The 27033-nt window shown below is 56.9% G+C and overlaps 1 protein-coding gene across 2 annotated transcripts in view; it reads right to left on the bottom strand.

Annotated features, from left to right (window-relative positions):
• NRP1 (neuropilin 1) overlaps nucleotides 1-27033 on the bottom strand; it is a 222228-nt gene that overhangs the window by 88090 nt on the left and 107105 nt on the right. The window contains exons 1-2 of one of the 2 annotated variants that reach the window (XM_051833422.2): nucleotides 26388-26740; nucleotides 23596-23770 (exon numbers count right to left, since the gene is read on the bottom strand). In XM_051833422.2, the coding sequence (XP_051689382.2) occupies nucleotides 23596-23770; nucleotides 26388-26457 (245 nt within the window). In that variant the 5' untranslated portion in view covers nucleotides 26458-26740. Of the gene's footprint in view, nucleotides 1-23595; nucleotides 23771-26387; nucleotides 26741-27033 lie in introns of those variants that run through there. The other variant, XM_051833423.2, reaches the window with a different exon arrangement.

The raw sequence follows: 27033 nt of genomic DNA, 5'->3' as shown, positions 1-27033 counted from the left end.
AAAGGGGCACGGGACAGCCGCACCAGGGTGGGAGAGAGTACAGCGTACCAGGGTCTGAGCCCTGGCTCCAGCCTCCTGCTCGTGCACGCCCTGGGCGGCAGCCGTGATGGCCAGCTCCTGGCTCCTGGCTTCAGCCCCAGCTGTTGTGCACATCTGGAGAGTGAACCAGTGGTGGGAGTTCACTGTCTCTCTCAAGTGAATAAATTTTTTACAATTTACTTTTTAAAGAAAGAAGACTCAACCACAAGACTGGTCTTATTCCCGGGGCTCAGTGCTTCCGAGAAGTGAGATCAGCCAGGGCCTCAGTGGCTGGGGACATGGCTCCCCGCGTGGGCCTGGTGGCCCTGTCCTCGGCTCAGCTTTGTTAACCCTGCTGCTCCCGGCTTCAAAGCTGGGCACTGCTCGGTCCCAGGCAGCCGACCTTCCCCTGTGATCTCACCACAAACTGGCACATCTGGGCGAACCCCGTGCCCGGCAGCTTTTCCATGTCCCCTTGGCCTGTGCCGCCGTTACTTTTCCATCCCCGACAGGAAACAGGGGTGCTGAGTCCTTACCCTGTGCAGGGCCCTTCACGGCCCCGCCTCCACCTGCTGTGTCCGTATCCGGACAAAGACAACAAAGGTGTGGATCTCGGGGCACAAGGGACGGCTCTGCAGCTAACAAGCAGGCAGGCGGAACCTCAAGGGTGAACTAGGCCCATGTTCACGCTCATGGGATGCTGGCCAGGGCCTGTCTCACTGGAATCCAGAAGTGCAGCGAGGCTGAAATGTGCCCTGGGATGGGCGTTCAGGGTCTTGTCCGTATAGCTGGCAGCTCCAGTGACAGCCTGCCCGAGGCCCCGTCATGGATGCCACAGGGCGCACTGGGCACTGGCCGGAGGCCCGGCCAGCAGCGTCCCCTGAGTGACGCTGAATAGCGACGGCCGGGTGCTGAGAGAAGAAACACAGAGTCCGAGCTTGTCCGATTGTGCGCGTCTGTTTCCCTTCAAGATGCGACGGGGGTTCCACGGGCCGCAGGAAGGAGCCGGCACTTGCTGGCAGGACCCGGAGCTCCTGGGAAGAAGCCGAGTGCAATCCGGGCGGGCACGGCGGTCAGGGGACCGTCAGGGCGGGTAGCCGAGCTGGCCCTCGCGCGCTCTCGCGGAGGTTCCCGCTGCTTGGGTGCCGGCTCCCTCACCCCTCGCTGAGTCACTTTTCTCTGAGGGCGGCAGCCGCAACTTCACCAGCAAACACAGGACGGGGAAGACAGCAAGGGCCGCTGGGGAGGCCCCGGAGGCTCTGCCTTCCGCGGGCGCTGCGCTGTCTCCCTGCTCCGAGAGGCCTCTTGGCGCGAGGGCCTCTCTGACGTGCTCCCTTATTCTTCCTGTTCAGGGCCTCCCTGGTCCTGCCCCCAGGGCCAGCGGAGATTCTAGGTAAGATGTCCCCTAGCAGCCACCCTGATGGCACCGTCCAGTCCAGACCCAGCTTTCAGATATACAGATGGACAGGGAGGTGACAGATACAGACAGATGAGGGACAGACAGAGGTAGGTCTAGGGAAACATAGCTGGAGAGATGGCAGTTACAGATGACAGATCGAGGCAGATGATACAGATGCATAGACACACAGGTGACACAGACACACAGACACATATGACAGGTATAGATGGTGACCCGGTTACAGCTATAGCTAGAGAGATCTAGGCAGAAACAGATACACAATAGATATAGATACACGGACAGACAGATTATAAACTGAACAGATAGAGAGAGATATACTTGGACAGACAAATACAGGCAGATAACAGATCTAGAGAGATGATATAGATTCAGGGACAGAGAGATGATAGATACACATGGACAGATACAGATAGAGAGACCTGGACAGACATGGACAGATATAGATAAACGATAGCTAGATCTACATAGATGATAGACATATACATGGACAGATGATATGGGTGACAGATATGCAGACAGGCACAGATGACAGACAAAACAGAGCCGTGTCCCGTGTTCCGTGCCCTGGGAGTGACAAGAGAATGACCACATCGACACCGCAGCCACACGCTTGGCACTCGATGTCCTGCTCACGCCCACTTAGCTGTGGAAGGGGTCCGTCAGATCTGAGCCTGCAGGAACGCGTAGCACTCCCCACAGCGGGCACCCACCCGCTGCCCAGAAGCTCCGAGGAAGGGGGCTGCTGTGCTCCGAGGCAGGGCAGCAAACTACACACCTGCAGTCTGAGCGACGACACCCAAGAGTAAAAGCTCCAGACCCGGGGCAGGCGGCTGGGCCAGTGGCTGAGCTGCTGCCTGGGGCATTCACAGCCCACACCAGATGCCTGGGCTCGAGTCCCGACTCCACCTCTCGTCCAGCTTCCTGCTGATGTGCCTGGGAGGCAGCAGGGGATGGCTCAAGAGTTTGAGTTCCTGTCACAGATGTGGGAGATGCAGATGGAGCCCCGGGTTCTTGGCTCTAGCCTGGCCCAGCCCTGACTGTTGAGGGCATTTAGGAAGAGAACCAGCAGATGGAAGATTGCTTTCTCTCTCTCTCCAAATAAATAAACAGCACCGAACAACCAGATGGATTTAAAGCAGCAAAAAGAGTTCTGTGAATTCCTTGGCTTTGCAGACTGGCTAATACCCAGCACGTGCACATGATGAGGTGCTCTACCAGGCGCCAGGCCACACATCTGCACTCTGTGATGTCACAGGCGACTGACCAACTCCCTCGCAGCCAGGCCAGGTGAGTTAACCACAGGAGGACAGCACTGCCCACTCCGCCCTGAAGATTTGCTGGCCCTGCTTGTGGGCTCAACTGCACTGGTACAAAACATACAATGTATTTTTTTTTTTTTGAATGGGCCTCTTTCAAGCTAAATCAGCTCAAAATTAACCCTGCACATCCCAGGGAAGTTAAGTTGTATGAACACTGGAAGATCGGCCGTAGCCCCTCAGCACGATCATTTCCACTGGGCAGGCTCTGTCCCCTGTCCCACCCTCAGGATGACAGAGTAAGTTAGATACCCCCTAAAGAACTGCTGCAAAGGGGCCCAGACCCCCAAAGCCCTGGCTGAGAGCGTGCACTGCCTGGGCCAAGGGCACGTGGGAAAGCCCTGGCCAAGGGAGGCAGCAAGATCGACGCAGACAGCACGGTCCTGGGAGCTCGGAGGGCCACGTCCTCACCCCCGTCCCGCTCGGTGCCACTCACTCCCAGTCCCATCCATCACACAGAGGTCAGAGTGCAAGTCTGGGGTTATCTTCTACTCTTGCTGCCAAACAGTCTCTGTGTGCTTACAAAATTCCATGCATTTTTTTAAAAAAATGTGGTTTACACCTAAAAGCTTATGATGATGAGAACACAATTTGGAGTCTTGCAGTCAAGAAGCTGGTGTAGCCATCTATCTGGCATGTATGTGGCATGTGTGTCTGAACGCAGGAAAGCCACGGTTTGTACCGGTTCGCTCAGGTTTCATCTGTTCTGTCCCAGCCCCTGGGACTTGCCTGGTGCACGGCCGCCTTCTTCCGGCTCTTCCTATTTCTTTCTCAGGGACAGCAGAGGTGTGGACACGAAGTCTGGAACCTCCACTGGCTGCAGGGGCCATGGTCCTGAGCTCATCTTCCTTCCTTCCTCCTTCCTTCCTTCTCCTTTTTTATCTTTCTCTCTCTCCCCAGCCCCATCTCCCTTTCTTAAGTCAGAGTTAGAGAGAGAGAAGGACAGACAAAGATCTTTCATCCACTGGTTTACTCCCTAAGTGGCCCCAATGGCCAGGGCTGAGCCAGGACAAAGCCAGGAGCCAGGAGCTTCCTCCTGGTCTCCACATGGGTGTAGGGGTCCGTGCACATGGGCCATTTTCCGCGGCTCTGCCAGGCTATTAGCAGGGAGATGGCTTGGGAGTAGAATGGCCAGGACACGAACAGGTGCCCATATGGTGCCGGCATCATAGAGCCGATTGTACTTGCTATGCCACAGCGCTGGCCCTGAGGCAGCTTCTTTTGCATTCTGGGGTCAGAAGTGGGGGGTACATGCCCCCCAGCCACCTAAGACCCAACAGTCACTGAAGGTAAATTCCATTAGCCCCTCCTTTGACCCAAAGACTCTGAGTCAAAGCAGCTTCGGAGGCAGTAAGGGAACGAGGAGGGGCCAGACAACCACTGGGCCACTGAAGCGATGTGGTGGCACCTGCTCTATCGCCACGGCCCTTTGCACCTCTCTTGGATGGAGCACTCGCTGCTCACAGTCTACGGCTTGCTGGCATTACCAAGGACGTCAGCCTGGCCTCTTCTGGAACTTCACGGCCCAGGCCTTCACCACGTGCAGCTGCTCTATGGAGGCTGCCTGTGGACAAGCACGTGTGGCTGACACCTGGGAAAATGGCTCCCAGCGGGTGGGACTCGTGAGCGCAAGGCCATCCTGCGAGCGGCTTCCAGTCCAGGGTGGTGCGAGCGGCTCGGGCTTGGCGAAGGCCCTCTGGAGCTGGAGTGAGGACAGCGCCGGGCAGAGGCACACAGAGGCCTGACCCCACAGGCGTCTCCGCGTCCACGCGGCCTCACAGCAGCCTCACTTGCTTTCCCAGTCGCAGGGCCACAAATGCAGACCCCTCCCTGCCCTCCCAAGGCAGTCAGTGGGATCCCGGGGCCCAGATCTCCCAGTCCAGTCCTGGACAGCAACGAATTCAGACACGTTCACGAAGCAGAATTTCTGATGGAGACAGAGCTCCAGCAAGGCGTGGTCTGCAGGTCCCATCTGTCTCTCACCCTCCTTTGTAAATAAAGCTTTATTGGAACACGGCCTCCTTTGAAAACACACTGTGCTCACTCAGACCCTCTATTGCTTTCTCCAGCAGGCTGGAGATTGTGAATCCAGAGCCAGGCCCGGGTCTCTGGGCCAGCAGCCCCCTCTAAGGAAACCCACAGAGAGGGAACCATCCCATCAACATTTGAGATTATCCTTGGTCCTAAATACCTGAAGGATGAGGATAAAACAGTCTGAAAAAACAACATGGTTTGAAAAGAATTGTTTCTAAAATACTGAAGGACTTAATGAGATGCTGAAAATGTAACTTTAACAGAAAATTGCACAAGGCCGCACTGTGGTGTAGTGGGTTAAGCTGCTGCCTGCTGTGCCAGCATCCCGTACAGGCACTGGTTCATGGCCCTGCTGCTCCACTTCTAATCTAGCTCCCTGGTAATGGCCTAGGAGAGCAGCGGAAGATGGTCCAAGCTATTGGGTCCTTGCACCCATGCAGGAGACCTGGAAGAAGCTCCTAGACCTGGCTTTGGCCTGGCCTAGCTTGGCTGTTGTGGCCACTGGGGAGTGAAGCAGTAGACAGAAGATCTCTCTCTCTCTGTTTCTCCCTCTGTCTCCACAACTCTTTCAAATAAATAAATCTTCAACAACAACAACAAAAGGAGAAAATTGTAAGAGAAAAGCTGTTTACAGAGAATAACCTCATTTTTGTACTTCTAAATAAAAAGAAAATGGGATGGAAAAGATACACTGAAATCTAGCTGACGCCTTTGAGTGGAAGGATCATGAATGATTCATTTTCTTGTATTTTTGAATATTTATCTGACAGAAAAATATGCAGTCTGGTTTATCATATAGATGCAACCTTGATGTGTATACAAATCTCCATAAAATTTGGCTTATTGTGTAAAGCAAAATATGTAATTTGCCAGCTCGTGGAGACAATTTTTATTTAGGATTTTAAAAATTATGTTTTTTTGCCAGTACCGCGGCTCACTAGACTAATCTTCTGCCTAGCGGCGCCGGCACACCAAGTTCTAGTCCCGGTCGGGGTGCCAGATTCTGTCCTGGTTGCCCCTCTTCCAGGCCAGCCCTCTGCTGTGGCCAGGAAGTGCAGTGGAGGATGGCCCAAGTCCTTGGGCCCTGCACCCCATGGGAGACCAGGATAAGTACCTGGCTCCTGCCATCGGATCAGCGCGGTGCGCCGCGGCAGCCATAGGAGAGTGAACCAACGGCAAAAGAAGACATTTCTCTCTGTCTCTCTCACTGTCCACTCTGCCTGTCAAAAAAAAAATTATGTTTTTTTAAAAGTATCCCTATACTTTGAATCTCCGGGGGAGGGGGGGAGCCATGATTCTGGGGCCGGTGCTGTGGCAGAGCAGATTAAGCTGCCGCTTGCAATACCGGCATCCCACATCAGAGTGCCAGTTTCCATCCGGGTACTCTGCTGCCTCCCGAGCTCCCTGATAATGGCCTGGGAAAGCAGCAGCAGATGGCCCAAATATTTGGGTCCCTGTCATCCACGTGGGAGACCCAGATGAAGCTCCTGGCTTTGTCCAGTTGTGGCTATTTGGGCAGTGGACCAGCAGATGGGAGACCTCTTTACCTCCGTCACTCTTTTAAATATAAAAGAAATCTTAAAAAAATTAGAATGATTCTATAGAATACATCTTTTAGATGTTATTTAAAAGAAGAAATTAACACCCAAATTGTCATGTAACAACTGGATTTTAAAACTTATTTAAATCAATGTTAAAAAAAATACATACACATTTTCGGATTTTATTTAAAAAGCATTTGTGCAGATAAAGCTCTATGGTTCTTGTACTTCCAGCAGAGGCCCCTGCATGTGGGCTGGGGGAGGCACTGCAGCCCTGGACACTGTGCCATGCGCTCTTCTCCAAGGAGTTCTCTCACAGGTCTGTCACCCCTGTGAGCCCTGAGCTCCAACACATTTTCCACTTTGGATGTGGCAGTCTTCCAGTGCCTGTGTCCTGGTGCAATGGACTAAGGCCTGCAACACCCAGCATGCTATAAGGGCGCTGCTTCTACCCTGGGCTGCTCCACTTCTGATTCAGCTCCCTGCTAATGCACCTGGGAAAGCAGTGGAAGATGGCCCGAGTGTGTGGGCCCCTGCACCCACGTGGGAGACCTGGATGGAGCTCCACACTCCTGGCTGCTGGGGCCATTTTAGGGCGTGAACCAGTAGATGGAGGGTCTCTGTCACTCTCGCTCTTTAACTCTGTGTTTAAAATAAATAAATCTTTAAAAAAGAAAAAAAATCTTCCAAGTTGATTCTAGTTTTCCTCCAACCCTTAAGACTAAACAGCTAAACACATCATCAGTGTTCAACTTGATCTTCTCACTGCAGACTCCATGGAATATTCTGGGTACATCTCTTCAAGCCCACAGAAAACACAAGCAGGCCATGATTTCTCATGAGTTCAGCCAGTGCCTCCTCCCAGGACACCCCGCGCCTCCTCCCAGAACACCCTGCGCCTCCCACCCGCAGTGCTCCGCAGGTCTCACTCCAGTCCTGACCCTGATTCTGAAATGCCCACCCCCGTGGCTGTCTGCGGCTGACACTGACCTCTTCCCCTTAGAGCCCCTGACCTCATCCCGCCCCACGAAGCTTTTGCTCAAGGCCCCAATTTCTCCTCTTTGCTTCTCAGAGTTGAGCCATCCACTCCACTCTCTCATTCCTTTGCGCGCTCCTGACGAGTCCTGAGGAAGGCCTCGCAGATGTGTGCGGTGGCCCTGCTGTCTGCCGCCTCGCTGTTCCCCACAGGCACCACAGTTCCTTCAGAGCCGTAGCCATCAGCGAAATGACTATACCCATCTCCGGGCCTGGTCAAGTCCTTCCCGGCTCTCGGATGGTGTCTTTCCTGCCCGGACACATCTGCTGGCCACACTCGGGGAGGGCTGGGGTCCAGATGAAGACGGATGGATGAGCCGTGTGGATTCCTGTGTGGGGTCCGAGTAAGTGGTATCTCTGTGCCCTGGCTTGGGATATGGGGACAAAGGTCTCCCGCAGCTTCTGGACATCACATCCTTCACTTAATCTGTGCCACTGAGGAGCCAGTTAAGAGGAAGCCCAGGTGGACTGTGCTCAGCCCTCGACGTGCAGGTGCAGGTGTTACTCCTGTTACAGGACACGGCAGCTGCAGTGACCACAGGTGGATAATGAGAGGCAAAGGACCAAGAACCAAGTGAGGCTGGCAGTGAGCATGGGACCTGCAGGACAAGGGTTCAGGGCTCAGGGACTGAGTGCGCTGGGACCAGGGATGACCAGTGGAAATCTACAGCAGCAGGAACAGGCTAGGCTCAGCCAGAGTGGCCACAGCCAGTGTCTTCATACGACTCTTGTTTAGAGCTCGACCCAGGAGCAGTGGACTGCCCTGGAGTCGGCCCGTGGGGATGCCATGGCGACAGCACAGGAACAGCACCGGCGGGGGGGGGAGCACACCTCCTATTGGCCCTGGCCCTTCTGGGATGGGGACACCCGAGGGAAGGGAAAGATACCCTGTGTGCTCAGTGCACCATCACTGGAAAGCAAAGGGCCCACGGGATGAATGAATCAGTGAGTGAGCAAGTGAGTGAGTGAGTGAGTGAGGCATGACTGAATGGGTGAGTGAGTGGATGAGGGTAAGTGAGTAAGGGTGAGTGAGTGAGTGGATGAGGGTAGGTGAGTTAGTGAGTAAGGGTGAGTGAGTGGATGAGGGTGAGTGAGAAGGGTGAGTGAGTGGATGAGGGTAAGTGAGTCAGTGATTAAGGGTGAGTGAGTGGATGAGGGTAGGTGAGTTAGTGAATAAGGGTGAGTGAGTGGATGAGGGTAAGTGAGTCAGTGATTAAGGGTGAGTGAGTGGATGAGGGTGAGTAAGGGTGAGTGAGTGGATGAGGGTAAGTGAGTCAGTGATTAAGGGTGAGTGAGTGGATGAGGGTAGGTGAGCTAGTGAATAAGGGTGAGTGAGTGGATGAGGGTAAGTGAGTTAGTCAGTGAGAAGGGTGACTGAGTGGATGAGGGTAAGTGAGTCAGTGATTAAGGATGAGTGAGTGGATGAGGGTAGGTGAGTTAGTGAGTAAGGGTGAGTGAGTGGATGAGGGTGAGTGAGTAAGGGTAAGTGAGTCAGTGATTAAGGGTGAGTGAGTGGATGAGGGTGAGTAAGGGTGAGTGAGTGGATGAGGGTAAGTGAGTCAGTGATTAAGGGTGAGTGAGTGGATGAGGGTAGGTGAGCTAGTGAATAAGGGTGAGTGAGTGGATGAAGGTAAGTGAGTGAGTCAGTGAGAAGGGTGAGTGAGTGGATGAGGGTAAGTGAGTCAGTGAGAAGGGAGAGTGAGTGGATGAGGGTGAGTGAGTCAGTGAGTAAGGGTGAGTGAGTGGATGAGGGTGAGTGAGTCAGTGAGAAGGGTGAGTGAGTGGATGAGGATGAGTTAGTCAGTGAGTAAGGGTGAGTGAGTGGATGAGGGTGAGTGAGTCAGTGAGAAGGGTGAGTGAGTGGATGAGGGTGAGTAAGTCAGTGAGAAGGGTGAGTGAGTGGATGAGGGTGAGTTAGTCAGTGAGTAAGGGTGAGTGAGTGCGTGGATGAGTGATTGAGAGAGTGAGTGACGCTGTCAGAGAACTGCTGGTGCCCCACAGTGGCATCGGGCAGGGTCTGGACCCTCCCCTGTCCAAGCTGGGGAGCCCTGACTCCACTACTGCTCTGTGTTCACAGTGAGGGCGCACTCACCATCCCTCCCAGGGCCGAATAACATTTAAGTAAAAGCCGAGCCCTAAAACAGTAATGAGAAGAAACGCAGAGAGTTCAGATCTCAAGACTAATCTCAGGAGAAACATGATAACAAAGGTAATGCGAGCTGACAGTTCAAATTGTTTCTTTATTCTGCTATTTAGAAATTTGAGATGTTTTCCAATCAATGCTGGGAGCTGGCAAAATAACTTCATACGGTGGTGTTCCCTCAGCTGTTTATTTTAACAAAGACACAGCTCAGAGGAGCAGACAGAGGGGGAGTGTGGTTACTCTGTGTGCGGACTTCAGCTCCTGCTTGCATGTTCATTTATGTGCTTAGAACAAACCTTCCCTTGTCCCAGAATCACTAACAGGGCTCGTTAATCCTCACATTTACAGAGTTCAGAGGTGAGAGGCAGGTGTGCTAAGGATGCACATGGGAGGATGCCAGATTGACAAGCTTTGGGTCCAAGACAAAGAAAGAGGGCTCCCATCCACTGGTTCACTCCCCGAGTGCCTGAAACAACCCCGGGTCCAGCAGGGGCCAAATTCAGGAGCCAGGAACTCTATCCCAGTCTCCTACGTGGGGGTCAGCAACCCAAGCCCTTGAGCCATCACCACTACCTCCCAGGGTGTACACTCCAGGAAACTGGAAGCAGAAGCAAACACGGGACTGGAACCCAGGGACTTCAGCATGGGATGCAGGGGTCTTCACTGGCATGTTCATCACCAGGCTAACACCTCCCACCCCGGGGGGTGCGTTTTGGGCCTACCGCTGTCCTTGGTACCTTTTGGCAAAGGTGTGTGATGCTTACACATCTCGGTTATTTCAACTTAAGATGGGTCTAGAAGGAGTAAGTGATTCCCCAGGGGCGTGTGAATGAGCCAGAGGTTGGAGAAGACGACGCACTCAGTCAAATCATGAAATTGCACCCCTGCAGAAGACGCTGCTGTGGGAACAAATGAACCTGTGCGTTGTACTCGTGCTATGATTTGCTGCTGGGACACACTCTTCACAACGGGCCGCGGCAGGCGGCTTATCTCCAGTTGATAGACCCCCATCTCAGAAAGCTGTTCTGAACGGTGGCACCCACGCCAGCCTCTTAATTCAGCCTGCTTTACAAATAGATGCCTCGCTTGTTACACAGCTTACACCGCCCTGGAGACACACGGGGAGGTAGGATTCATTAACAAAATCCCTGCTGTCACTCCTTTGTATCTTTTCCAGCGCAATTTCTACTCTTTACGATCTAATTCTAATGTTTTGCTGAACAAGAAGATAAGGTGAGAGCTACTTTTGTGTTAGTGATCAAATCAGAGTCTAGGTGAACACTCAGGTTATCGACTGCCATGAAACTGCACCTCCAGCTCCGCTGCGGCTCACGACCTGCACGCGTTTCCTGGTTGCCAAGGCTGACGTGACAACAGCGCGTGTCCTGGGGAACACGTCCCCGGCTCTTCTGAACAGTGGGGTAGAAGCCCCGTGTCCATCCACAGTGACAAAGTGGACAATTCCTTAGAATAAAGTTTACCAAAACAGAGCCTAAGATGTCTGATTCACTTTTGAGATAGAAGTCCAGGGGCTGGCACTGTGGCGCAGCAGGTTAAAGCCCTGGCCTGTAGTGCCTGCACCCCATTCGGGTGCCAGTTCTAGTCCCAGCTGCTCCTCTTCCCATCCAGCTCTCTGCTATGGCCTGGGAAAGCAGTAGAAGAAGGCTCAAGTGCTTGGTCCCCTGCACCCGTATGGGAGACCCAGAAGAAGCTCCTGGCTCCTGGCTCCGGATCGGCGCAGCTCCAGCCGTTGTGGCCATCTGGGGAGTGAACCATCGGATGGAAGACCTCTCTGTCTCTACCTCTCTCTGTAACTCTATCTTTCAAATACATAAAATAAATCTTACCAAAAAAAAAAAAAAAAAAGAAAGAAAGAAAGAAATCCAACACAGGAGGCAGGTGTTAGGTGTAACGGTTAAGATGCTGCATGGGACGCCCACGTCCCACATGACAGTACCCGGTTTTGAGTCCTGGCTCCACTTCCCATCCCAGCTTCCTGCTAATGCGCGCTCTGGGAGGCAGCAGGCGATGGCCCAGGTACTCGGTCCCTGCCTCCAACGTGGAGACCTGCATGGGGTTCCTGGGCCTGGCTTTGCGCTGGCCCATCCAGTCCTTGCTGTCTCTTGGGGAGTGAACCAGAGGAGGGAAGATCTGTCTCTGCCTTTCAAATTAAGAAAGCAAACCTTAACAAGAGCCGGCATGCGGCCTGTGTCCAGCTGAAAGAGCAGCAGCATGGAGAGGGCTGCTCTGGAAATGCGCCTGGGCTGGGTGGGGTTGAGGAGCGGCGGGATGTGGGAAAGAACACGGAGAAGCAGAAGCAGGGCGAGGCCAGGGATCGGGGCCAGGCGGCGCCCCCAGGACGGACATCTCTGCACCATGCTGCTCCCTCACACCCAGCATGGCTGACAGGGCAGGGCCTGGCCACCCCTGTCACAGATGAGACACGGGCCCAAACCACAAAACACGTGGGCCACAGTTCATCAGAGGCTGGTGACTTCCACAGCCCCTGAGGACACGGTCACCTGAACCCCACAGAGCCAATGCACGGTACAGCTGGTCCCCCTGGAGCTCACCTGTGGGCCATGCTCGTTGAACACCGATCACACAGGGCCAGCCCAGAGCAGAGTGAGCTGAGGGTAGGAGGAGCCGACGCCTCTGCTTCTGCCCCACACCTGTGCCAACCCCACATGCTGTCATGAATTTCTAGAATACACAGGAAACAGGAACATGTGGAAACATCCAGAAAACTGAGGGTGGGATCGTGACCCAGGGGAGCCAGGAAGAAGGAAGAAAACCCATTTCTACTGCTGGGGCACAGCCTGCACCTGCCAAGCCCTGGCCTCTTCTCCGGAGCTGGCACTGGCCTGGGGTCCCACATGGCCTTGAAACACTGGTAGGTGGCAGAAGTGGGAGCCAGGGAAGGGCTACAGGGCCCACTGAACATGTTAGAAAACACCCAGCCACGGGCACCCTGGGGCTGGCTGGGTCCTCCACCCCTCCAGGTAGCTTCTTTCTCCATTTTCCTGGGGGCTGGGCTGAGACACTTGGCACGCTGCAGGAACGCACCCCGAGCTCACTGCATGCGTCTCCTGGGACCTGTTCTGAGGTTCACGTGCATTTATGGGGGCTGCCAGGTGCCCCGGGAGGCGACTCTATATTATCTTTGCCAAACCCACATGAAGGTGGTTTGCATCTGAGCCCACAAAGGTCACCCAGCTGACACCCAGAGTGCCCGCTGTGGGGAAGTGGAAGGCTCTGAGGAACTGGGTGTCATCCTCAAACACTAGGATGGTGATGACGGGAAGAGAAGCAGGCAGCAGGTGTGGCCTCCGCTCAGGGAACGCCCAGAAGACAGAGCGCAGGCCATGCCCTGAGCAGCAAGGAGAAGCCACGCCGGCCCTGGCCCTGGCACCAGACCCAGTGGCTGGGCACGTGGCAGAGAGCATCAAACAGAGTCACAAGGAGTACCAGGTGAGAACGAAGAAGACCACGTGTCACAGAGCCACTTGGCTGCACATTTTCATGGGGGGACAGGTCTGCAAGGAGCGATCGCCCCTCCCACTCTGGGGCAGGCGTGTTGCTTGTGAGTCTGAGTTATACCAGGTGGCCGTCTAGGCTAGAACAGATATGGGGACCACAGGCGAGGAGGCCAGAGGGAGGGTGGGGAGCAGCAGGGAAGGGCTGCAGCACAGACCACAGCAAGAAAGGGCTGGGGGCCCCACAGTTCCCACGCAGAGGGCAGGGCGGTGAGAGCTGTGAGCCTGGGGGACAGCACAGAGCGATCGCGCAGGGTTAGAGGGGTGGGAGGCGCAGAGCCGCAACGAGCACCGCACACAGGCCATGGACAGGGCCAAACTGACCAGGGCTGCAGGATGGGGCAGGAGCAACAGGACAGGAAGGAACCAAGAGGAGAAAAAGAGGTGCAAAGCTGAGGTCTGGTTTGGCTTTTTGGCCATGGCCAGTCACCAGGTAGCCACTCGGTCCAGCACTTGGGGCAGCCCCAGGCTGGCCAGGACTCTGGGTCAAGTCTGAGCCAAGTGACCCCGATCACACGGGTACTGCAGGGAGAAGACACTGCAGGCAGGGCAGAACCTTGCCAAATGCCTGATCTTACTGCTGGAGGGGAACGGGAAGCGAAATGGAGAAGTGGTCAGCGAAGTGAGGACAAACCACGGGGAACAGGCTCTTGCGATGCAGAGTGGGCAAAGTCCCCACGTGGACAGCAACGGCCAGGGTGTAGTGCACCAGGGAGCACTGGGGCGCGCCACTGGAGCTGGAGGGGCAGCGAGGGTGGCGTGGGAAGGCCGGCTCTGCACGTCGCCAGGCTCAGGGCCCTGCAGCCGCCGAGGAGGGAGGGAGGGAAGCAATGCTCGTGTGGGACGGGGCAGTTCCTGCAGGAGTTCCCTCCCTTATCCACAACAAGCTCTGAGGGCCACCACTTGACCAAGGGAAGGCCCACAAAGGAGAGCAAATCTGTGGGGCTGCTGCTTCCAGGTGACAAGGGGTCTGGGATGCAGGCGTGACTGACAGCTGTTACCGAGGGGGGCTGGGCAGCAGGGACTAGACTAGCAGTGGCTCTGTGCCACACAGCCGGGGTCCCCCCTGCACACGGGCTCTTCAGCTCCATCACCCAGATGTCCCCTGCCACTGGGACATCAGCGTCGTCACAGCCACGATGGGAGGAGACAGCCAGGCCTGGTCAGGGTATAGGACCGGGGCTCCAGGAAGAGAACAGGCCGGGCCAGTGGTGCGACGATGTCCACTCTCCTGGCCACCTTTCCCGGGGAGTTCAGGCTGATACCCACATGTCTGCTCTGCTATGGGCAGATCTGACTGCAAGGACTGCCTTCCTGTGTGGCATTAGCATGGTCACGTGAGCCTGGACCAGCTGGGCATGCTCACAAGTCCATGGGTGCAGGGGAAACTGATTCCTCTGCAGCCGCAGATGCTGACACCGACACGGCACTTTCCACAGAACCTTCTGGAAACCCCGCCCACGCAGGTAGATAGCCACCACCCAGGGGAGCAGCCCCCGCAAGAACAGCAGAACCCCGGGCAGCCGCGGGTGCTCTCCCTCCTTTGAGGCCTGCGTTGAGGCCGTGGACGTTGCTGTGTGGGTCTGGGCCTATTTAAGGCGCACTCTCTGCATCCACAGGGCACTTCCGCCCGCATCATCCCACTGCACTGCACTGCCGGGCCTGGGGCAGGAAGAAGCAGCTGTACTTCACACAGGGGAGCCAAGGACCTCCACGCCCCATGGCCCCATGACCTGGAAGCTGCAACCTGGTCGTTGCCGCCTCTCCCTGGGCCACAGCGGCCAACGTGGTCTGGCCCGTGAGCAAGCCCTCCAGGTACCAGTCTCTCACCCAGACTGTTACAACCCAGGCCACTCATTCTACAGCACCCTCTGGCACAGGAGCCACTGACACTGTGGATCCCTGGTCATCAGAGCCCCCAGCGGACGCCAATCAACTCGCACCCTCCACAGGTGTGCCCCAGGCACGGGAGCCGGGGCAGGGACGCGTCTGGGTGGACTGGGACAGTCTGTCCGGAACACCTCTCGGGGGACTCCCATCTCCTGACAAAGGAACTGGCGTTGGAATAAAGGGTAAGAAAAATGCAGCACTTTTCCCTTGGGGAAGGAGAGGAGGAACAGATTTCAGCCAGTGTTAAAATACCTCGGCGCCGAGCACTGAAAACTGAAGTGAGGTGGGGGGCACAGGAAGCAGGGCTGAGACGTCGCCGTGCAGGGGCCACGAGGGGCGCATGGGCACGTGAGAGCCGAGCTGTGGCTCTCAGGGCCACCTGCAGCCCCAACGCATCACAGGCGCCCAGCAGCAGTCCTGATGCCACCAAGCTGGGAGGAGTGGGTGCAGAGGGGGTGGCTCCCGCAGTCCCCCTAAAGGCCGTCGCCTGTCCTGACCCCCTGGGCAGGGGTCCAGGGTGCCCCCTCTCCCCAGTGGAATCTGCTCCCTCCTCCCCGCTGCCTGCCGGGGTCCTCTGTGGGGAAACACACACTTTGTCTCCCAAGCTCTTTTTTTTTTATTTTTATTTGACAGGTAGAGTTATAGACAGTGAGAGAGAGAGACAGAGAGAAAGGTCTTCCTTCTGTTGGTTCACTCCCCAAATGGCCGCCATGGCCAGAGCTACGCCGATCTGAAGCCAGGAGCCAGGTGCTTCCTCCTGGTCTCCCATGCAGGTGCAGGGCCCAAGCACTTGGGCCATCCTCCACTGCACTCCTGAGCCACAGCAGAGAGCTGGACTGGAAGAGGAGCAGCTGGGACTAGAACCCAGTGCCCATATGGGATGCTGGTGCCACAGGCGGAGGATTAACCAAGTGAGCCACGACAGCCCCTGTCTCCCAAGCTCTTTTTCTTTAAGTTCAGTTGTATACAAGGGATATTCGAGGTTTTAAATTTTTTTTTTTTTTGAAAGGCAGAGAGAGACAGACAAGTGGAGAGAGAGCTCCCATCTACCGGTTGACCCTGCAAATGCCTGCAACAGCCAGGGCTGGGAATTCCATCACGTCTCCCATGTACTTGGGCAGCCTTGCTGGAAGCTGGATCAGAAGCAGACGAGGCAAACCAGTACGAGAGGGGGGCGGCCCACGTGGTGGCTCAGCCACTGCACCTGACACCCCACCTACTCCTCATACCCCAGATTTGACGTTCAGTGTCAGTGCTGGTTAAACTAGCACCTACCGTGTGCAGAGCGTCCTGTGAGACCAGGGAGGGCAGAGACATAACTAAGACGGCCTCTGCTCCCTGGGAGTCACCACCCAGCAGGAGACCAGTGCCCACCATGCAGCAGGAACGAAGCTCCTTCAGGGACAGGTACGAGTGCAGGGGTGCAAGAGAGATCTGGAGGGGGGCCGTCTGTCTGGGCTGCCACCTCCCCAAAGAGCCGCCTGATCCAGCAGCGCAAGTTTTAACTTCAGTTGTGTTTGCTGTGACCAAGCATGTCAACAAATCGAAAGACGGGCAAGCGTGAACCAAGAGACAGACAAACTGCGTCCTTTCTCCACCGGGGCCCGGCACAAGGCCGTCAGACACAGCAGCCTCAGGCCCACGCACTGCGCTCACTCCAGGGTGGGACATTAGGACCAAACCGTGGCCACATCTGCTCCCCACGCCGCATCACTCAGTGCTCAGATTAGGGGACTTCAGGACGATCGTGGGAAGTGGGATTAGAAGGCAAACTTATTTCAGCAGAAAAACAGTTATGAAATCAACGTGTGCAAGGACGCTTCAGAAGGGTCATGGGAAGTGCACGAGATGAAGAAATTACGTAAGGCTTTGCACATTTTGCACACAAAGTTGTCTCTGGCTTCCTTTCTGCAGCTCTCTGAAGCCCCTGGGTTCTCCCCCAGCAGGGGACCCTCCCACGGCGTCCACTGGCTGGGGAATGAGACGAGGACTTGGAATCCCGACTCCACTGATGGCTGTGCCCGGTCTATGTCCTGTTTGAGAACTGGCTGCAGGGACAGCCAGCCGGGGGCTGGACACTCTCCAGGACACGCCCGTCTATCGCCACAGCCTGCCCCTGCCTGCACAGAGCATCTGCCCAGATAAACACAGACACCTCTGAGTGTCTGGTTCTTGGGAGAGAGGCCCCCACCCCCGGTTCTCACAGAGACCTCGCGTCCAGCAGACGCCCCACCCCCAACCCTGACGGCACTGCCATGGCCGGCATGCGCGCGGTGATTGTAGCGCAGAGGCTGCTGTGAGGAGCAGTGCGTCGCTGACACCTGCCTAGGCCCAGGGGAATCCCCACCTCACTCTTGGACCTGACACTGAGCTCTGGGCACAGTGGGGGGCTCATTCACTTTGTATTTTTATTTGAAAGAAAGACCAACAGATCTTCTACCCACTGGTTCACTCCTCAAATGCCAGCAATAGCTGGGGCTGGGCCAGGCCGAAACCAGGAGCCTGACGCTTCACCCACCTCTGGTGGCAGGTGTTCGGCAGGGAGCCGGATCAGAAGTGGAGCAGCGGGGATGTGAACCAGTGTCCGGAACGGGCCGCTGCATCACAAGGAGCAGCCCGACCGCTGCACCACAGCACCAGCCCCTCATCCGCCTCCTAGTCACACACTCCACTTCGATGCGCCGTGTGCTTCCTGATCATCCACCAATGGGACCAGGATTTGGGGACCTGCCGCACTGGGCCCAGGATTTCCACGTCTCAGTTACAGCAAGCTGGGTTTCACGGAGTTAAAATCACCGCTGGGCCGGAAGTTCCCATGCACAGTATTCACAGGTGCTTACTTAGCCTGAACGAGAAGAGGGGGCTGGTTTACCCCTGTGCGTGCGGCAGTGCCTAGAGGGAGAACCAGGTGTCTCCTCCTCCAACAGGAGCCTCTCACCTGAGCCTGGGCAGCAGCCGGGCCCCCACGCTCCGCTAACACAGCCTGTGGACACCTGGGGTGGCCGCGTGTGAGACAGGGTCTGGAAGAGGACTGAGGGCCTGCGTGTGGGAGCTCAGAGCTGTGAGGGGCACACACCGAGGGCCTGCAGCCACCCTTGCTCCCCCACCTCCCTACTATTAGCTAAACAGGCTAAAGGAGGAAACACACACGAACCCCACCAGAGGCGGCAGCACAGGCCTGGCCTGGATGGGGAGGAGAGCCACGTCAGAGGGCAGGAGTTTGCCTTGGTGAACCTGAACCTACTTAAGGGGGCTTTTGCGGCCCCTCTGCAAACACACATGTGTCTGCGTGTGGCTCTGATGAGGCCCATGGGCACACGTGCAGGACGGAAGGAGCCAGGAAAGGCACATGGGCTGTGCGGAGGGGGCGTGGGGGCGGGGTCTCCCTGGGCGCCCAGAGTGACATCTGGTCGGGAATATGCCAAGCACATGTTGATTCAGTTCCGTGGAATTTCACCCCACCCCTCCAGCGCCTCATCCAGGCTGCATCTTTCAAATGACAGAAATGCCTACAAACCACCTCCTAACACTCGCCATCCGCTGCGGCCCAGCGCAGTTCTGACGCTAAGGAATACCAGCGAAAATTAATTTCATTTAACATATGGCTCTGTTCAGATTAAATCAGCGCTAACGCAGGGAGGGCGAGCAGAGGACTCTCTGCAGCCTAGGAACTCAGGGCGCCCGTGGCCCCCACCCGGCCATGCCTAACGGGGTGGAGGGCAGCAGTGGTGCCTCGCACACCGCCCCGGCGGCACCGGGAAGCCACCCCGGGTCACGGCCAGGGATGAAAAGAGGAGAAAGAACAAAAGCACAGGCAGAGTTTCCTGGTCTTCCTTGCCTACAAGGCGGGCCTCAGACTGACAAGCTCGCACCTGCGCTCACGTAACCACAGTGCGCGGACCACGACCCTCCTGCATCGGCCACTGGAGGAGCAGAAGGGGCCGGTGGGCGCCTGTTGACTGGGAAGGAAGCAACACGTGGCTCCTTCTCCGTGTCAAAGAGCCCACTGTCTGTGCTCCAGACCAGCAGGCAGACCTCAGCTGCAGCTGAGTTTTATCTGACATTGACTCTGACAATCAGGCGTCAAGGCCGCAGGCACTCCCAGGCCAAGCTGGGTGACTGGCAGGGGCTATTCGGGTCTCCCAGGAAGTAGAAATGGTTGGCTCTGGGTCGATTACATGGATGTGCTCACTTCACACCTCTTTTCACATTTTAAACTGAGGTTGCATATCTTTTTTTTTTTTTTTAAGATTGATTTTTTTTTTAAACAGAGTTACAGAGACAGAGAGGTCTTCCACCCACCGGTTCAGTCCTCAAATGGCCTCGACAGTCAGGCTGGGCCAGGCAGAGGCCAGGAGCTTCTTCCAGGGCTCCCACGTGGGTGCAGGGCCCAAGCACTTGGGCCATCTTCTGCTGATTTCCCAAGCACATTAGCAGGGAGCTGGGTCAGAAGTGGAGCAGCTGGGACTCGAACCAGTGCCCATATGGGATGCCAGCGCTGCAGGTGGCGGCTTAACCTGCTGTGCCACAGCGCCGCCTGGAGGTTGTGTATCTTTATAAATTGCCGTAATAATTTAAATATACCTCCATATTCCACATTGAAAATGTTGGGTTAGAATACCTAGATGGGGATGTGGCCTGATTCAGTGTAAATGAGGCTCCAAAACACACAACTAGACCCGGGAGCTCATCCCCAGACACCAAACACCAGAAAACTCAACTGAGATAGACAGTATTGTAATGCGACATTTAACTCAAAGTTAATGGAAAAAAAAAAAAAAAACCTATGCTGAGTAAAATAAGGAAACAAATAATCAAAACAGAAAATATTACTCCAGAAAACCAAAAATGGAATTTATGGCATCCAAATTGCCAATAAATAAGTGACCACTGTACAATTAAATTTGAAGGAATAATCAGATTTGAAAAACTGAGGGCAGATTAATTTCCATTCAGTGAGTTTATATTCCATGAAAGTAAATGCGATTAGCCGTGTTTCTCAGTCTGTAGTAACTCGGGTGATGTGGAGAGCAGGATTAAAGACACAATGTGCGACTTATTCCCACCAACACCACAGCTCGGGCATCATCCCCATCTCACCACGGTTTCGCTCGGCCTGCACTTCCCGTGAAGTTGCAGGAGGGGAGTCTTCCTCTGCACGCACGCAGGCACGGAGACAGAAACGCGTGCACGCCGAGGCCGAGGCGGCCCCGCAGAAGCAGGGACGGACCCGGGGTCTGGCCGGGGCGGGGTTCCCTCCCCGCGGCACCAGCACCTCTCTAGGCTCTTTCTGGAGCTCTGCGTTCAGTTTCTTAATGTTTTCAAGCCAAGGTCTGTGAAACTCTTATTGCTCCCCAGGTGCTGACATCCGAGCCGAATGTAACCACACACCTCTCTGCTCGGCAGTATTTGTCACAACCCATTATAAATTATCATGCCGATCGCCTGCGAGGCTGGGAAACCGGAAAGGAGCCATAAATCCTAACTACTGTACCAGTGACATTCCTGTTTACTATACAGATATAAAGTTTTATGACACTCAAGATGTCCGCCTTCCAGGAGGGAGCCGTTGGCGCAGGGGGAGCCGCTACACTCTCTGGGAAACACGGCCCTTCCCTTCTGCCTGCTGCTACTTCTACCCGGAGTGCCGGACACGTCCAGCAAGCTCACTGCCGCCTTCCTCAGCCCCTTCTCCTCCAGGAGCACTCTCCTGTGAGCGCCCTGACGTCGACACAGCCGCAAACCAAGTGTCCATCGCGCTGGAGACCCCAGCCTCCCATCTGCTCCATGGACGCCACATCTTGATCAATGAGGTAGCTGAAGTGGGCGGAGCCATAGGATCTTGGTGTCTATTTGTAATGGACCTGGATTCCGCGGTGACCAGAGACGACTCTGCTTCCCTGAGGGACACACCCTCTCACAGCCACGTGAGAAGTGTGGTCACGGGTGACAGAACTTGCAACTTATCATTCAATTCTGCCCTGCTCACGTTATCAAATTATTGGTTTTTTTTTTTTTTTTTTGCCTAACGATAAGCAAAGCACTAATAATTTAAGTAAGAAGTATTCTTCTGCCAAATCTATTGGAGGGTCTGCTTAATGACTTGTCTGTCTTACAACCTGCAGAAGAAAACTGTTCACTTGGGTCTCAGGTTGTTCCTCAATTAGCAAACGTGCCAAGAAATCGATTCCTCGGGCTTTCTCAGGGTGGAAATTGACTGCGCAGACACCGACAATTTCGAGAGAAAAGGCAGGGTGTGTTGTATGCAGATCATCCCATTACTGGATCAATAGATGTAGCTGGACATCTGTTGAGTTTCTCATTTCCCAATGCCCTAACAGTAAGCAAAGTGTTAGCAACATCATCCTAACTTAATGTTTCGAAGGGCCTTGGCGTGGACTGCTTCGTCACGGATGACCAGAGGATACCAGGATCTCTGCCTTCAGACAGAAGCAGGCGAGAGGGGGACGCTCCTCACCCCAGAGCAGACGGGCGGCCTGCTCCCAGCAGCACCGTGACTCAGCTTACCACTCTCTGTGGGCGACTCCACCTGGTCGTACGCCACCAACCTAAAACCAGCTACGCCTGGGGGGCATCGAATATGAACTTTGAAGTCCACAAGCTCATTCCTCAAAGGGTTCCCTTTCCCCTCTCAGGCCTTTTCCGAAGACGAGTGGAAACTGGGCCACGTTTATGGCTGAAGGGCAGCCTGTAGCGATGGCCGGAGCCACGGGGCAGCCCGTGGAGGTGACGTGTTTGGCTGGTCTGCCTTTACCTCTCTGGAGTTCTTCGCTGATGAGGTAGCAACTCGGCACACACGAGCACACGGACACTTCCCGTGGGCATCGTCGGCGCTGGCTCCATCCAGCTAAATATATCAGCCTCTGTGCACCGGCCGGGAAGCGCCACCTCCCAGAGCCCCAGGGAGGACAATGAAGCAATCACCCTGCTCTGTAGCACAAAGGACAAAAAACCTGAAAGACCTCACTGTGCAACCAGCACAGAAAAACTCGCCCTGGCCAGACTCTGCCTCTGCCTAGACATCACCACCACCCTTTCTGCTGCCATCTTTCAAAGAGCAACCTGGAAAAGCTCTTCTCCAGCCCCATCTCACGCCATGATGTCAGTTATTGAAGGCTCAGAGGCCGCTGGAGGCGCAACACACACACGGAGTCGCCAGGGGCTCCCCTTGCTAACTCACACCAGCTCACGGGCCAACCCTGCACCTCTCGGGCACCAACATCACATCGGCGGTTTGCGATCGCCGGGGTCGGGTATGCACAAAAGTTACACACCAGTCGCCAGCACCCACTGCCGACAGCTCCGGCCGTGCCGAGTCCTCGCACGGTACGCCCTGAGTTAGACATCCGCACCACATCGGCCATTAATAAACATGAGTTTCCTGGAACCTACCAGCGCCTTATTTTACAGAATCACGCTATTGCTTCAGTATGTTTCTTAAAAATATGTCCCTCAGCAATTTAGGCATCGTAGAAAATTACAACAAAATACAGAGCGGGTCTTAAAATGCCTCAGCGACTGTCAGCGCAGACATTACCATACAGAGCATTAGCCTCGAAGCCCCGACCAGTGCAGCTGGGCTGCCCGCGGTCCCTGGAGCCGGCCTCTTCCACACTAGATTACGCGGCCGGCGCGGTGCCCCGGAGCGCTCCTGACTCACAGGACCAAGATGAAATTGGAATGGGCCTGATTTTATTGCATAATTTTATTGCCTAATACATGCTGATGATTTGCAAACTGATTTATGCTAATTCTCCCAAATGCCGAACCCTCCAGATGACCTCATTCCTCTGACCAGGGGAAGCTGGTTCACTCCACCCACTCAACAGGTTGCCTGCGCTCCCGACAGGTGGGACCATTCTCACAGGCCCTCCTGCCCCACACGCATGGAGGGTGCAGCAGGGCCGTGCCCACACAGAAAGCGTCCCGTGGAAAGAAGCCCGTCCAAGTTCCCCACGGCAGGACGGGAAAACAAAGCCGGCCCTGGGGAGCACCTCAGAGCCGGGCACTGAGCGGATCCTGTCCTTCTGACCAGAGGCCTTGCTTGTGAGGCCTGCCAGCCGGGTCCCAGTCCCTGTGCTGGGGTGGGGACGGGCGCTCCCCTGACAATGCAAGGCAGACCCTCCACGCCCCAGCTCCCCCAGCACCCCATCCGGCCAGTGCATGCTGGGAGGCATTGTGCAGGACACAGGGGTCCAGTGCCGAGTCACCACACGACAGAACACAGAGACCAAACCCACCGCACAGGGCGCTCCTCATTTCAGGTCCCATCCCACGCGCGGGGCCTCCTTCCGAGTCTCCCAGCCCTCCGGCTGGCTACTAATTGTAGAAGCCCACGTGACCTTTTCTCTCACTCATGATCCGTTCTCTCCTATCTATGGGGCTGGGGGGTGGGAGGCGATGCACACAGCCCGAGTCACACAGAACCTGCCGGGTTCACGACCACAAAGCACAGCCCGCCCCCGCTACCCAGGGGTGCGGCCCCCGTGGGCAGCCCCGCACGAGGCAGGAAGCGCTCCGGTTCCCGCCTCCCGCCCCGTCCGCGCGCGGACCGGAGCCCCCGGCCCGGGGGCGCGGCGCAGCGCGGCGCGGCGGCCGCCAGGTGGCGCTGCGGGCCCTGCCGCGCGCCTCCCTCACTCACTTGCAGTCGCGGTCTTCCAGGTCGAAGTGGGGGTTGAAGTTGATGAGGATCCGCTGGTAGGGGTCGGGCGCCTGCAGCAGCCACTCGCACTTCTCGCTCGGGTGGTAGGAGTGCGGGTAGCCGGGGGACGTCAGGTACCCGGGGCTCTCGATTTTGATGGTGTCCCCGCATTTATCTGCAACAGAAGAGGCCGTGTCACCGGGTCCTGACTGTGCAGGGCGGGCCGGGGGCGGGGGCGGGGGTGGGGGTGGGGGTTTCTGCAGACGCCGCGCGCCCCGGAAGAGGAGGAGGAGGGGCCAGGGTCGCCGCTGTGCTGAGGGCCTGGCCTGGGCGCCCGTCCGCCCAGAACCTGCGGGTCTGCGTGCGTTCTCACGACGCAGAAATCGGTCTGGTTACTCCTCCAGGCAGAGCTGCCCACCGTGGGGCAGGGCACCCGCGGCCCGGGGGTCCCCGCACCTCTGTGGGCCCGCGGCCATTTCCAGCACTATAACAATCTGGTGCGCCAACTACCTAGGAGGCACAGGCAGGACAGCAGTGGGCCGGTAATGGGATGTATAGATTTTCATATTGCGTCTAATAGATTCCCTGTGGAAAGAGAACGGCATTCTTTACTCTCAGCGTGAATTTATAAATCCACGGGATTTTATTACAGGAAAACCAGGTCAAATGGAAATGAAAGATGAAGAGCACATCAAAAATGCATAAAGCCCCACGCATTACAGAAATCATTTCCCATGAATTAAAAAGAAGACAATCTAAATTACAGCATGTGCCTCGCTGCTGCCCCTGTCCCACTGCGGTCCCGGGGCCGGGGTGCGTCGTGCACCGGTTGCCTTTGGCCTTGCCTTTATTAAAAGCCGAGAAGTGCTGCTGCACGGGCGTTCGGAACCCCGGCTGGCGGCCCCGAGGACTCTGCCCGCCCGGCAGCCCACGGAGACGCTGGCCTCACCGCCACTGTGCTGAGAACCAGGCCTGCCCCAGCTCCCTGCGAACAGGGCGGTGGGGCCTGGCATCTGTCAGGAGGGAGAGGAGAGGGCGGCGGCCAGGACGTGGAGGTGGGCTCCGCACCACGCCAGCGCCTTTCATCTGTGACTTCTGAGAAAGTGACAGTGTAATAAGATAATGTGGGCTGCTAGACTGCCCGGCTCTGCTCCGGCTCTGCGGCAGCTGATTAAGAGCGAGCAGCTTCTAATCAGTCTGGGCCATTAGTCCCAAATAAGGTTAATGAATTAATTTAGCAGGCACGGGTTGTCGGCCCAGGAGGACACGGCTTTGGGAGGTCTGTGGTCACTTCAGCCTCGCCGGTCAGCTCATCCACACCCTGCGGAGTCCCGGCATTCCCCAGATTTCTGCTGAGGAAACTGACTCTGTGCGTGTGCGCGTGCACGCGCGCGTGCATGTACACTACGTGTGTGGAGCTCACCATCTCAACCCTGAAGCCTCTGCACCGGGGTCAGACCCCCCCCCCCACAGCAGAGGCCGCAGGGGGGTCACGGCCACTCCACCGAGCAGCCATTTGAACCCTTGCCGCTGGAGCAGGATGAGGCTGCAACCCCCTGCCAGCTCACAGGAGATGCCACAGCCCAGGTTCATTAATAAACTGTGCTCCACATTCACAATTTTCTGTTCCACTCCCTGCCAGATGACAGCAGGCCAGCGGCTCGGGCTCCCTCGACATTCAGTGGTTTCTGCATGCGTCTCAGCGCACCCTTTAATCCCTGCTTGGTACCTGTTGGGGGAAATCTACGGCCGAAATCACCAAACCTCCAAAAAGCACATTAGCAAGATTAACTTCCATCGTAAAGATGTGATTTAAATTCCTCCCGGCATGAGCCCCTCGGCTTGCGGTCTCTTATTAAAACAATATACCACAGTAAGTGGGGCACGTTCTTCTCTCCTAATTACTCTGATTGAAATCCAAGCCAGACAAAAGTAAATATTTAGTAATTAGTTAATAACAGCTGAAGGCCTACTGTAAAGTCAACTCCGTACCTCCCAGGGAACCGTAAGCGTGCCTACAACCGGGTCCGCACCCAGAGACTCAGGGCCCTGCTCCGTTACCGCCCAGTCCGGAGCAGTGAGCGGCTTTCAAAGCCCTGTCTGCAGCCACCCCGCCCCGGGGCCTCCTGCCACCCCTCTACGGGGGGCACCGGGACGCCGGTTCGTATCCCGCGCGGACTGCGCGGGGAGGGCGCTCCGGGAGCCCACAGGAAATCCCCGGTGCCCCCAGCGGAGGCGAGGGGGCAGGAGCCCCGAGGCGGCCGGGAAGCTCCCCGGCTACCCCAGGGCCCTCCGATGTTTCGCCTTTGAGGGGAAACATGACGAGGATAATTGGTTGCGGCCCCGGGGAGGCGAGCAGCTCTGCCCCCAGACCCAGGTGCGGAGGCCCCACGCCCCCAGCCGACAACCAACTTCCCAAGCAGCCGGAGACTCGGAGCCCTGGGACCCAAACCGACTCTGACGGAACCGCTAGCTCTAGTCTGCACCCAGATAAAAGTTTCCTTCGCCCCCGGAGGCGGCCTCTCCGGGCGCCCGGCGGCTGTGCGCGAGCCCCGGCGCCGCGCTCCCCGGGTCATTCCCGCGCCGCCCCCCGTCTGTCCCCCGGGCCGCGGTCCCCCGGCCGCCCCCGGTCTGTCCCCGGCGCCGCGGTCCCCCGGCCGCCCCCGGTCTGTCTCCGGCGCCGCGGTCCCCGGGCCGTCCCCAGTCCGTCCCCGCCGCCGAGGTCCCCGCGCCGAACCCCGGCTCTCCCTGCGGCTTCCCCGGGCCGTCACCGCGCCCGCCCCGACACTCACCGCTTCGGAAGGCGCCGGCCGCGGCCAGGGCCAGCGCGAGCGCGGCGCAGAGGAGCGGCGCCCTCTCCATGCTCCCCTCGCAGATCCGCAGGCACAAGCGGGAATCGCGGGCGAGCAGGCGGGGACGCGGCGAAGCCGAGCCGGGTCCGCGCCGCCCTGGGCGCTCCGGGTGCGCGGGGCTGCGGCGGCGCTGAGCCCGCTCTGCCAGGCTCCGAGACGCGCTCCTGCTTGTGCGGGCTCAAGTCGCCTGCATCCTGTCATTTAGCTCCGGCTTCCCCTCCCTTTTCCCACACTTGTTCCTCTTCCAGGAGCCACTGCCCGGGCCATGGCTCAAAAAAAAAAAAAAAAAAAAAGGTGGGGGCTGGGAGGGGCGGAGGGAGGGGGAGGGCCGCGCGCAGCAGAGCCAATTCCAGAAAGAAAGGACCGCTCGCTCCTGGACGGGTTGGAGCCGAGGAGCCGGCGCCCGGGGGAGGCCCGGTGTCTGCGCGCAGCGGAGGAGCGGGAACGGAAGACGCGGCGCTCGGCGCTGCTGCGCCCGCCCCCGCCCGAGCTCCCGCCCCTGCCCAGCCCTCCCCTCGCCCCGCCCGCTGCCTGCCCGCCACGGCCAGCAGCGGATCCTTCGCCGGCGCTCGGCCCGCGCTCGCAG

The sequence above is a fragment of the Oryctolagus cuniculus genome, chromosome 13 (assembly GCF_964237555.1).
Source record: "Oryctolagus cuniculus chromosome 13, mOryCun1.1, whole genome shotgun sequence".
Lineage (NCBI taxonomy): Eukaryota > Metazoa > Chordata > Mammalia > Lagomorpha > Leporidae > Oryctolagus > Oryctolagus cuniculus.
Note: the sequence above shows the minus strand (reverse complement) of the source record. Positions and strands in the feature narration are given on the sequence as shown.